At 38.2% G+C, this 11,759-nt stretch overlaps 4 protein-coding genes, 1 long non-coding RNA gene and 2 other non-coding genes across 8 annotated transcripts; 2 read left to right on the top strand and 5 right to left on the bottom strand.

Annotated features, from left to right (window-relative positions):
- Positions 1 to 75: 75 nt before the first annotated feature.
- On the bottom strand, positions 76 to 1,538 carry AT4G26350 (F-box/RNI-like/FBD-like domains-containing protein; the record flags this gene model as incomplete). Its single annotated transcript, NM_118768.1, has 3 exons — positions 76 to 369; positions 458 to 592; positions 672 to 1,538. The coding sequence occupies 3 exons, from the start codon at positions 1,536 to 1,538 to the stop codon at positions 76 to 78; spliced, it is 1,296 nt and encodes a 431-aa protein (NP_194365.1).
- A 1,262-nt stretch (positions 1,539 to 2,800) lies between these two features.
- Positions 2,801 to 4,261, bottom strand: AT4G26340 (F-box/RNI-like/FBD-like domains-containing protein; the record flags this gene model as incomplete). The annotated part of the gene is made up of 3 exons (NM_118767.3): positions 2,801 to 3,119; positions 3,206 to 3,340; positions 3,425 to 4,261. 3 exons carry the CDS (start codon positions 4,259 to 4,261, stop codon positions 2,832 to 2,834), a joined length of 1,260 nt encoding a protein of 419 aa, NP_194364.2. The 3' UTR covers positions 2,801 to 2,831.
- A 456-nt stretch (positions 4,262 to 4,717) lies between these two features.
- UNE17 (Subtilisin-like serine endopeptidase family protein) lies at positions 4,718 to 7,983 on the bottom strand (the record flags this gene model as incomplete). Of its 2 annotated transcripts, none has more annotated exons than NM_001341795.1 (8): positions 4,718 to 5,513; positions 5,596 to 5,809; positions 5,971 to 6,085; positions 6,186 to 6,434; positions 6,572 to 6,639; positions 6,744 to 7,417; positions 7,503 to 7,661; positions 7,848 to 7,983. In NM_001341795.1, 8 exons carry the CDS (start codon positions 7,981 to 7,983, stop codon positions 4,930 to 4,932), a joined length of 2,199 nt encoding a protein of 732 aa, NP_001328493.1. In that variant the 3' UTR covers positions 4,718 to 4,929. The 2 variants fall into 2 exon arrangements, with proteins under 2 accessions (NP_001328493.1, NP_567744.1); NM_118766.2 differs by having other exon boundaries at positions 4,817 to 5,513; positions 6,744 to 7,452; positions 7,496 to 7,661.
- A 1,121-nt stretch (positions 7,984 to 9,104) lies between these two features.
- On the bottom strand, positions 9,105 to 9,653 carry AT4G07585. The gene has a single exon (NR_144094.1). It is a non-coding gene; the product is annotated as an uncharacterized misc_RNA (transcript).
- Positions 9,654 to 9,944: 291 nt separating this feature from the next.
- AT4G07575 lies at positions 9,945 to 10,145 on the bottom strand. The gene has a single exon (NR_142147.1). It is a non-coding gene; the product is annotated as an other RNA (long non-coding RNA).
- Positions 10,146 to 10,750: 605 nt separating this feature from the next.
- On the top strand, positions 10,751 to 11,338 carry AGP13 (arabinogalactan protein 13). Its single transcript, NM_118765.3, has one exon. It carries the CDS (start codon positions 10,977 to 10,979, stop codon positions 11,154 to 11,156), a length of 180 nt encoding a protein of 59 aa, NP_194362.1. The 5' UTR covers positions 10,751 to 10,976; the 3' UTR covers positions 11,157 to 11,338.
- Positions 11,339 to 11,463: 125 nt separating this feature from the next.
- MIR5635c lies at positions 11,464 to 11,637 on the top strand. The gene has a single exon (NR_142146.1). It is a non-coding gene; the product is annotated as a microRNA ath-MIR5635c precursor (primary transcript).
- The last annotated feature ends 122 nt before the right edge of the window (positions 11,638 to 11,759 follow it).

Here is an 11,759-nt window from a genome sequence, read left to right as displayed (position 1 = left end):
ATCATTCTTTAATACTTGGTTTTGGAGAGCAAGAAAGCAAATATCTAAGAATCAACAAGATCTCTGATCTCCAGACTAAAATATTCGGTCGAACAGAAGCTGACATGATGGCGAAGGCGTTGGTACGGATGCTAACTCCTGGAGCATACAAAACTTCTCTCCAAAATCATTTGATTTTGAAATGAAAATCCTTTTCTTCAAGCCAGTAGCATTCCTCAGGACATATTTTACCACTTCTTTATCTCCTTGTCTCCCTTTATACCCACTCCACGTGAAAGCTTGAAGACTGGACAACAAACACGCGGGAACAGAACTCGGCCGTTTCCAGCAGGCCGGGGTCTCTAAACTAGGAAGTTCTCGGCAATGGTCCTAATACCAATTAAGAACAACTTAGACTTAGTTATCATTTCTCAAAATCATATTTTCCAAACTAAAAGTAAATAAAAAGAATACATACATTGGTGAGTGTGAGAAACCGTAGTTTGGGGGAACCTTGGAGCATATGAGTAAGAAGATCCCACCAACCTTGAGTACATGTACATATCGTAAGGTCAACAAGCATGTGGAAGATCATGTCGTAAGGATTCATAACCTGTTTCAACATCAGTCATATTATTACTGAGGAACAGTAATATATATATATGTAAATAAATCACAAGATTTGTTATTACCTCTGAGACTGATAAGCATACATAAAGGCCTTTGGCATAAGTAATCTCTTTCAGATACTTGTGACTTCCACCAGTAACCGCAATACGTGCCTCGACCCAGTCAGGCATTTTCTCAATCCCACGGAAGTTGTGGATACGATAATTATTAGAAATAGAAAAGTATTTCAAAGGAGCATTGATCCCATTACTACTACCCTTTCCAAACATTTGATCAAACATAAACTCAAACATATACCTTCTTTCAAAGATGGACATATAATCTATAGTACTGCCTGCCTCATGTATCATAATATAGTCGCCATCATCATCAGGTCGTGCTAAACGCAACTCTTCAAGATTAGTGCAACCGGATATAAGCCTAAGAAGAGTTGCGTTGTATGCCCAACCAATACACCTAAGGTGTAGTTTTTTGAGGGAAGGGAGACAGACCGCTAAAGGAACATCCACAAGATGGCAATGTTTAATGGTGAGTATGAAGCTCTCAAGCGTTCCACATGTATATAGGCTACTAGGCAATCTGAATTTTTCATCCGAACAATTAATAGAAATTTCCAGCTCACGCACACGCCGACTAACTGCAATATCAATCCATCCTCCAATATCTACGGTACGACATTCAGCATAAAGGATAATATTCTTGAGATGCAAGCTCTCGAGAACTGGAGCGTTATTCTGTAGCAAAGACCTGTAAACAAACTTCACGAATCTCATGTTTTGTCTTGTAAAATCATATTCAAGTTTTGGCACCCATCTCCAAAGAGATCCCCATCTTTTGGACAAAAGACTCGTGACGATGACATCTTTTGTCGGAATAAATGACAGTATTCGCAAGAGCAAGTGATCCGGACATTGACTGATGATGTCCATGTCAACACTACAAAACCAAACGATGAAAGACTTGAGGATAAACAAATATCCGAATCAAAGACACAACAAAAGGAAACAGAGAATCACAGAAATTACACTGATTGTTTGGAGATATGCGTCGTTCCTTGTTTGTCAAGCTTTCTAGGTTTTTTTTTTTCTTTTTGTCGTCGGCGACTAATTAAGGACTAGAATAGACGAGAGGAATCATAATTATAGAAAACCCTAGAAGAAAGTAACCAGGAGCTTAAATTCGCGAACTAAAGATTCGTGCTTGGCAAAATATTTGTTAGTTTCGATTTGATCCGTTATTCGGTTCGATTTGATTCGAAAAATCTGGATATCCGTAAGTGTATGAGGTAAATTAAATATTGAAAAGTAATATTCGTTAAAAGCAGAGCAAATAACAAATAATAAAATTTAAATAGGTGGATATCCGCTCCGATCCATTATAAATATATATATGTTTATAGATAATTACATATATATATTAATAATGTTACACTTTTTATATATAAGTTTATTTTCATCAAATTAAACTTTTATTTTTTAAAATAAAATAAAAAATCAATGAAATATTACTTATTTTGGATTAAATTTATGATTTCTTTTAATATTTTTTAATATATATATATTAATGAAATATAAAAAATCGAATATCCGACAAATAGCTCAGATTTTAACGGATAGCTGGGCAGCAGGATATTCGGTTACTTTCGAAGCAAATACAAAACAGAAAATTAACTATTCGGACGTAGCAAATTGGACCACAAATACTACCAAAATCCCGAATATTCGTTTCGTGTCCACCCTGGTCGAAAACCTCTCTTTCTTTCGCCGTTTATAAGGAATAGGCCTGTTTCAGTGAAAAGTAAAACCCTAATCAGAGATATAGGGGCAAAATACTGTGTTGGTGCAATGCCAAATTACCATTTTGTAATTAAGTTACATACAGATTGTGCTAATTTTGAAGTCACCAATCATTTGCGAACGTTAATATGCTGGGTCAAACATAGATGAGAAGATGGTAAAGCTGTGCAATGTTTCAGGGAATCAGATCAGAAGCTGTGTGTCATTGACACAATCTAAAAACAGAGATGGTCATGCCTCGTTTGAGATATACATTACCAAAACTATTAGACGCCAAGTCACACTTTTTGAGTTTTGAGTTACATAAGAGAAGCAAACTGGGTTTGACATGGTTCATCAAGCGTTTTTTTTTGTTAAACCAGTCTTGGCAAAAACTAAACACAAATCATAAACGAGAGATACCAAGAAACCTAAATATTACTATTCTCAGTCGAATAGAAGCTTAGACGAAGTTGAAGCTGTAGGTACTGATGCCAACTCCTTGAGCATATGATACTTCTCTCCCACATCAGTAGACTCTGGAGAGAACTTTGCTGTCCTCAAACAAGCAGCATTCTTTAGGACATATGTTGCCACCTCTCTATCTCCTCGCCTCCCTTTGTATCCAATCCACTCAAATGCCTCTAGACTAAACAACAAACACTCGGGAACAGAACTCGGCAGCTTCCAACCAATTGGGGTTTCTATCCCACAAAGACCCGACTCATGTTGTTTCTAAGACCAACATATCAGACAGAGTTATAAGTCAAATTATATTGGGAAACTAAACCAGATAAAAGCATATTATAGAGATCACATACATCGATGAGTTTGAGAGATTGGAGTTTGGGGGAATCTTGGAGCATAGAAGTAAGAAGATCCCACCAACCTTTAACAACTGTAGACAAGTTCAGATGAACAAGCTGACTGAAGATTATACCAGAAGGACACATAACCTGTTTTTTTTAATATACACAACAACAACACAAAGTAAATATTGAGAGGAATAATAATATGTAAAACAGATTCAATAATATTACCTCTGAGAGTGATAAACATAGAGAAAGTTGTCGGACAGAAGTAAGAGCCCTCAGAAACTTGTGAGTAACTCCTTGAGTAATGTCAACATGTGCCTCGACCAACTCAGGCATGTTCTCAATTTGACGGACGTCGTAAACTGCGTCATCTGTAATGTTAAGGTACTTCAAAGAAGGGACATCTATCACATATCGATCACATTGTCCATAATTTTTGTCGATCATGGATAACCGTCGTAAGGAAGGCACCACGAAAGTGACATCCATTTCTAAGTCTTGATCATGTCGCTCCACAAACAACTCTTCAAGATTTGGACAACCAAATAAAAGACTTGGAAGAGATGCGTCGTCTTCGTAATCAACAGTCTTAAGGTGTAGAACTTTGAGAGACGGGAGACAAACTGAAGAAGGAACATCCAATAGAACGAAATTGATGAGTCTCAAGGTCTCTAATGTATCAGAGGTATATAGGCTACTCGGCAAACTGAAAGACGCATCGTTGGAAGAAGTACGAATATTAATTTTCAGCTGGCGCAGACGGCGAGTAAGAGCAAAACCAATCCATAGTCCAATATCTATAGCGGGACAGTCAGGGCCAAGATTCAGATGCAAATGTTTTATAACAGGTGCATTGTTTGATAGCAAAGACCTGTAAACAAACTGAGAGAAGCTCTTATAATCACCAGTGTGGTAGCTATCATCGTACTCAAGTTCCGAAACTAACATCCAAAGAGACTGCCACCTTTTGGACAAAAGACTTGTGGCCACAACATCTTTTCCCGGAATAAACGACAATATTTGCAAGAGCAAATCATCCGAAAGTTGACTAATACGGTCCATGTGAACCAATGCTCTCGATTCCCAAACTTTCAGCTAGTGGCCAAAGGACAAGTCTACGATTGGATTAGAGAACCTAAAGAAGTTCATAAAACAAAACAAAAGCTTACATTTATAGTTATCACAAAAACTTATACAAGTTGATTTGTTCGGGAGTTACCGTCGTAGCTCGTTCCTTAGTGCTTCCTGGATGAGACCAGATGATTCAGAAGCTGACTCGTTGAACTGTTTTAATCATAAGATTTTGGCCAAGTCGTACAAACTCCAATCTTCAATTTTCATGAGAGGATTTAACAGAGGAGCCAAGAAACCCTAGAATCCTAGATTATCATAAAACATGTTGATTTGACGAGAACCAATTTGATTCGGAACCAGAAATAAACCGACCCAAATTCTTCAGGGGGAACCAACACCAAACTTAAACGGAAACCAAACCGTTGTCACTGTAATTAACATTAGGCTTTGGATTATTGATGGTAAAGAAGACTAAAGATCATCATTAATCGTAAATTGTGCTTGGTAAAAATGCTTAAATACACTAAACAAGTTTCACCAGTTGTGGCAATTTTTTATAGTTCCTATTTATAAAGTGTGCCCGGGAAATCTCAAACAAAAGAAACAAACCATAGCTCTTTCAACTTGAGCCCTACGGTAGTGACTTTCCGTCTAATTTAACTGCTTGCAAGAAAACCAGCGTTGCTCAAGAACACAACCACCGGACTTCTAACTCGATGTAACCCATTTGTCCACATGATTTCCCCAAATACATACCGACCAGAGAAAATCTCAGTGGGCTTGAATGTAACATAATATGAGTGTTCTTGTTGGCACTTCGAGAACACCAGAATCCGCGGCCAGATCAAAACTTCCACTCCCACGGGTCTAATGATGTCCACGAAATAAACTGTGTTTTTGTTTGGACCGACGTTGCTTACAGTACGTTTTATTGTCCTGGTTAATCTCAAGCTCGGTATGGTAATAGACGGATAGTTGAAATCTGCATTTGTTCGGTACGAGTGAGACGGAAGACATGTTGTCGAAGGCTCTGGGTGGAGAACCATGGACTTAATTTCTTGGTCCGTGTAGCCAATGTTGCACATGAAGAGCACATAGTCGTCGGTTCTGGTATTGTAAACCAGACCTGGGTCCATGGCTTTCAAAGGGTTTATATGCCCGGCACCAATATCAAACGGGTCAGTGGACTTCATCGAACCACCAGAGAGGATCAAGTCATAGCTTGTGTCTCTTGTATACGCTGGAAACGGAAATAAGATATAACAATATCAGACTTGGGTTTGTAAGAACAACATATGAGGAGGGCCTATTAGAAATAGAACCTGTGGTCATGATAGCGCTTCTGATAGCAGAAGGTGACCAGTCAGGGTGAGCTGACTGGAGAAGCGCCATAACTCCAGCCACATGGGGACATGACATTGAAGTTCCCGACTGGAAATTCCACTCAATAGATCGGTGGTCTCCTGGTAACAGAGTAGGTGGAGTTCTAGGAGGCCATGCTGCTAATATCCCAATGCCAGGAGCTGTAATATCTGGCTGCATAAACCATCGATACACCAAAAAAACAATATTCAGTAAAGTGACAAATTTGGTTCTGGTTTAAACTCACTATATCTCAAATACTTCAACACAATTGCATTCTCAAACATACAACTTGATGCAACAGACTGAATGAACCAAAAAGTAGATGATTGTACCTTGAGAATATCAGGTGATAGTGAGCTAGGTCCTCTTGAAGAGAAATATGCAACGGAGGGTGCTGTAGTCTCTCCGATAACCGTTTTGCTCGGTCCAATTTTCACCATTGGCACTCTTCATTTTTACCAAAAGAATTCTTATGAGTTTCTTTTCTCTAACCGTTTTTTAGCTCAGCGCATGGAAACAAAATGTATAACCGAATAATGTGGCTTACGTAGGCGAACGAGCAAGATAGTTCCTAATCCTAGTCCCATGAAGAATATCAACACGAACTGTTGGGATCATGTCTACTTCTTCAGCGAGCTGTCTGGTTGGTGAGGCTGCAAATATTAGCGCTAATGCGTTCGCTCTAATAGCAGCAGCTTGTGCTTCTTCAATGAACTGAACCGGACCCAAAGTAGAAAAGCACAGAATTATTGTCTCATTGGCCAATTTCTTCATCCAGTTTTCCCATTTGCAAACCCTGCACATATCAGTCCTTACAGTTATACACCAATGCTGCTAATAAGCTACGGATTTGCAAGTGTCTTCTAAAAATGTATAGAAAGTGACACGAATTGAATTCGAATACAACATTTTAGAAGATTTTTGAGCAATTACCCTCCATTGAAATACGTTGTTGCAAGAGCTAATGTACCAGTGATCTCCTGAGAAATCAAGCTCTGACCCTGAAAGATTGAATTATTCAAAGTTTTGTTCTTTCTAATTCTGAGGCTAACAAGAATCAATCTTTCAGTAATTTGACTCTGACTACAGGATTTAAGGGGAGTACCGTGAGAGTGAAACTACCGTCGATAACAATTCTGGTGGGAAAACTCCGATCAACTGTCGAAGCTGCGACAGAAACCGCCCAAGGAGCGACATTCTGAACAACACCAGGATCAGGGCCATCGTTTCCGGTAGAGAACACCACGCTGATTCCTCTCTCCGCTGCGTGAAAAGCCCCGATGTCTGCGCTCGACTCGAAAAACGGAGATAACGGCGGCGAATAGCCAAAAGAGGCCGAAATCACGTGGACGCCGTCGTGGATGGCGTCGTCAAAAGCTGCTAAGATATCAGCCTCCGTGCAAACACCTTCCAGATCCTTCCCCCAACACGTCTTGAACACAGCTAGCCTAGCCAATGGAGCTCCGCCGCGAGCAGTGCCGCGTCCAAGACCGAAGAAGCCGGAGACATTGCGAACAACGGATCCGACGGCGGTGGAAGCTGTGTGTGTGCCGTGACCGAGGTAATCTCGCGGCGATCGGTATTCAGGATCTCGCGTAAAGTCAATTGTTCCGTACGTCTCTTCGAATCCTCTGAGGTAAAATCGAGCACCGATCAATTTACGATTGCAATGTACAGATGGATCAAAGTCTTCCCCTCCGACGCATTTTCCGTTCCATGACGAAGGTATAGGTTTCGCCTCCGGCGTTTCCCTGAAACTCTCCGATTCCGGCCAGATTCCTAAAATTGAAAGTAACAAAAGTTTCAATGAAATGCTCAAAATGAGAGCCCTGAAACAAAGAAGAGTCGGGAATAAACAAGAGACCAGTATCGAAGATTCCGACGACAATGTCGGATCCATAGGCGAGCTGCGGCGGAGGAGTACGACGGGCATTGTCAACGGCGAGACCTAAGAAATCCCAGCTCCTTGTTGTGTGCAACTTCAAGCTTTTGCTCTTGAAAACCGTTATGACCTGGTTCAATTCTACAATAGTTTCCCGGTTAACCAAACCGGTCTTAGTGTAACTGAACGAAATGGAACTGGTTCGATTAGATTACATGTTTATTGGTTCCGATAAAAAGTTCGTTATTCAAGGATAACCAAAACCAAACCGATTTCTTTAATGATGAGAACTATATTGCCGCCAAAATATAAAGATGGAAGTATTACTTGCTAAAGAAGCAGCTTGTGTTGAGTTGAGTTTTGCTGAGAAGCCTAAGAAGCCATTGTTGTAACTGTACAACATGGATTGTTCCGCATCGTCTTTGCTACAACGACATCTCCAAAAATTCATGGACGAGATCATTGACTGACAAGAAAAAAAGGACTGTAGAAGAGATGAGTTTTGAAGAAGGTAACCTTGTGAAGACTTTAGAAAGAAGATGAAGGTGGTGGCTTGAAGCCAAAGCAGCGTTTTTTAGCCGGTTAGCACCTAAATATACAACGTAAACCTGGAAGACATGCCAAATCCAAACATAAAGAAATTCTGCAAATGAAAAGGTATATTCATGCACAGGATTAATGATTAGTGATTTACATGAGAAATTGATGTTGTTGCTTGAATTGATGAGTGAAGTAGTAATGTAAGAGCAAGAAAGATCCAACCAAGAAGTCGTTCCATTGATGTTATACGGCCGGAGAAAGATCTAGTTTGACACATATTGCTGCTACAAATCACTCACACTCTTATAACTAATTCAAACTCAAGCTTATATTAATAATATATAATCAATCATTGTGACAAACTCAACAAGACATAGGCTCGCGAGCCACATCATTCTCACTTTTAGGTCTAAACTTGTTAATAGCTAGATCGTCTAATTCCTCTAACAGTAGGCCTGTTTTGAAAGATGTCTCCATTTGTTATGTATAGCTTAACTTTTATCATCAACGCTATAACAAATTGTTAGGATCAATAAGTAGCTTAGGAATGTTCCTTTGTAGAGTTTTACTTAGAACAAAGAGTGGTAACTTGCAATTTAGGTGAAACCTATAGAGAATGTAGCTCAATGGGTTAAGGTGAATTCTATAGACACATTAGCTTGCGAGTCTCATCATTCTCACTTCAACTAGAAGTTAACATAATATTTCATCAATTCACTAAAGAACATAACCCAAAAATACATTAAAAAGGAACTAATATTAACAGATCTCCGGTAGGTTTACTTCTAATAATTTGCAAGAATTCTTATTGTTGAAGAATCGAAACGAAATATAGTGTAGAATCCTTTAATTTTGTTCAAATACTAACTCAAAAAAGGCTTCATATTTGATTATTTCCTAGTTGTTTAATCAATAAAATACTTTTAAAAATGGATTAGGAACTATTCGATCAATGATGATGACTAAACATGGAAGTCAACGTGGCAAGATCTAGAAAAGCCCCCGACCTCTGTACATTGTATACACATACACAGACAAATTGAACGAAAATCACGGAATCATCATTCAGTTACAGTTTTTTTTTCTGTGTGTGTATGAACATGGTGTTCAACGGCCAGACGGTTATGTCTGTAGCCCATTTGTCGGCTGAGATTTGGCAGCGTTTACGATTGATCCCACCGTCCGATCGTATAAGCAGCCGAGAGATGCTTGAGCTAGTCTGCTTCTTTCCGCTCCAGCAATTAGGTCGATTGGCTTTATGTCTCTTGACTTGTCTATGTCTTCCTTCTCCAGGTTTGCTCTATCCTGAAACTGCGGAAGACGATCGTGATCACGTTTATGTTTATGGTTCCTCTTCTTCTTCCATCGCTACATATCAGCATCACTTTCGTCTGCATTTTGAGTGATCAAAATCATCAAACTCGATAATGTTATCTTCATTGTAAAGTTTTTCATTTTTTTTTCCTTTTGTAAAATTCCTCTTTTTTCTCTCTGTTCTTAATGTAGTTCTTGCGATTTGCCGAAAATTGAATCTCGTTTCTTGATTACAGTTTGTATCCATGTGAATATGTCTAGATTTTTTTTTTTTTTTTTGAAGTATAGTCATTGATGATTAGACCATCATTTCGGTTTTACCTCGAGATGTTTAAGACAAATGTTGCTGTCTTAGATTTGTTTTGTGTTCGTTCATAACTTCTGGGGAAAAAAATGAGTAAAGATCAAGAGGTTTTGAGTTAATCATCCGGTTTAAGTGGTATTGAAAGTAGCTACCTCGGTATTGGTGTTAAAATGTCTGTACTCCTTGAGCGCTCTGCGAGAGACAGATATCTTCATTTTTCATTTAATAGCAAGTCTCAATCGTTATGGATTTGTATCCAGATATAATCAACTCTAAGATCAAGGACGGTGTTTGTTTTTAAGCTAACTTTCTTGGGTCTCTAGGTTTGGTGTGGTGAGTTTTTGGTTTCTTGTCTTCCAAGAAAAAAGGCTAGTGTAAATGGGAGAGTTTCACGGTTCTTCATTTCTTTATTTCTTTTGGTTTGAATGAAAGTCTTGTATGGCCAGTACTGTGTATGGGCAATAGGCAATAACATGAGCTTGTACCTGCTAATCAGAGAAATATAGTGGAACTAAGTTTGATAGCGTGACGAAACTATTTATGATTAAATGATAGCACTTCGTAGTTCTAAAACTTAAAGAATAACAGATAAATTTCAAAATGTAGAAGTACAAAAAATGATAAATACTTTTGTTAGAAAATACCTAATTCATCTTTATGTTCTCTTATAAAATGGAGACTTACGTTTATAAGTTCTTGTTTCATCGAATATTGAGCAATAATTGGGGGAGAAATGGATTGAGCCAATTATATACCAGAGAGCACATGGAACCATCAATCAAATTCCAAACAGCTCATTGCTTCTCTTATCTATTTTCTATTCATTTCACGACCGTCACAGAAAAAAAAAAACAGTTTCCTATTTCTTTCACTCTTATTATCAGAGAGAAAACGTTCCTACTATGAACTGTATTAGTTAAAAAATACAAAGAACTAAAACATATTATATTCATTTCTACAATAAAAAACAAAAGGCGATGACATAACTAAAATCAGCTGCAGTACTCTTTCCAACTGTTTATTTTTTCTTTCTTTTTCAACTAAGATCTCAGTTGGCTTTACAGAGATTGATGTGCTAATAAAGTTTTTGTTCACCAAATACAAAGAATTAAAACAATTCGAAAATGATTAATTGTGTTGATGTGTTAATCAAACTGTAAAGTGATAATTACACAGTTGGCCTTACATGCATCTATGTGTATATATAAACCACAAGTCACAACACATCAAAACACACCACAAAACACTAAACATATAGTCTCTTCGTGCTTTCTCAAGAACCACCTAGAGATAACCCAATGGAGGCAATGAAGATGAGACTCTTTGTGGCGGTTTTGGTGGCAGCGATGGCTTTCTCTGCGGTGCAACAGGCTGCCGCGGTGGAGGCTCCAGCTCCGAGTCCTACCTCCGATGCTTCCTTGGCCATCCCCGCTTTCTTCGCCTCGGTAGCCACTTTGGCCTTTGGGTTTCTCTTCTAGACAAATTTGTTTTTGTCTTTTTAATGTTATAAAAATCATATTCTTGTTTTTTTATTTCGGTTTTCATTCTTATGTACTGTTCTAAGATTTTCCACATTTGAATCAATAAAATTATCTCGGTCACTTTTTTTTTATTCAGCGTAGCTTTGACAAAATCATTTAAAAAAAAGAATGTAGTTTGAGAAAGGGAAAAATGTTATTTAATACCTGAACTTTCAAAAAATATTTAAATTTACCGTGAATTTTTGAAATGGCCGTTTTATACCTCAACAAAAAGTTGACTTCTAATTTAACCTATAAGTTATGATTGACCCAGCCAAATCGACTCACCGTTAAAACTTCTTAACAGCTCTCCTAACAGCATAACTAACAACTGTTTTCGTCCTTAAACCAACGATAACAGCTGTTAGGCCATGTTTTGTAACGGCTGTTAGGAGCGCTGTTAAGGAGTGTTAACGGTGAGTCGATTTGGCCGGGTCAACAATAAATTATAGGTTAAATTAGAAATCAACGATAAATTATAGGTTAAATTAGAAGTCAACTTTTTGTTGAGGTATAAAACGACCATTTCAAGAATGCACGATTAATTTGGCCATTTTTTGA

This window comes from Arabidopsis thaliana, chromosome 4 (assembly GCF_000001735.4).
Source record: "Arabidopsis thaliana chromosome 4, partial sequence".
NCBI classification, from domain to species: Eukaryota; Viridiplantae; Streptophyta; class Magnoliopsida; order Brassicales; family Brassicaceae; genus Arabidopsis; species Arabidopsis thaliana.
This window is presented reverse-complemented; position numbering and strand designations above follow the sequence as displayed.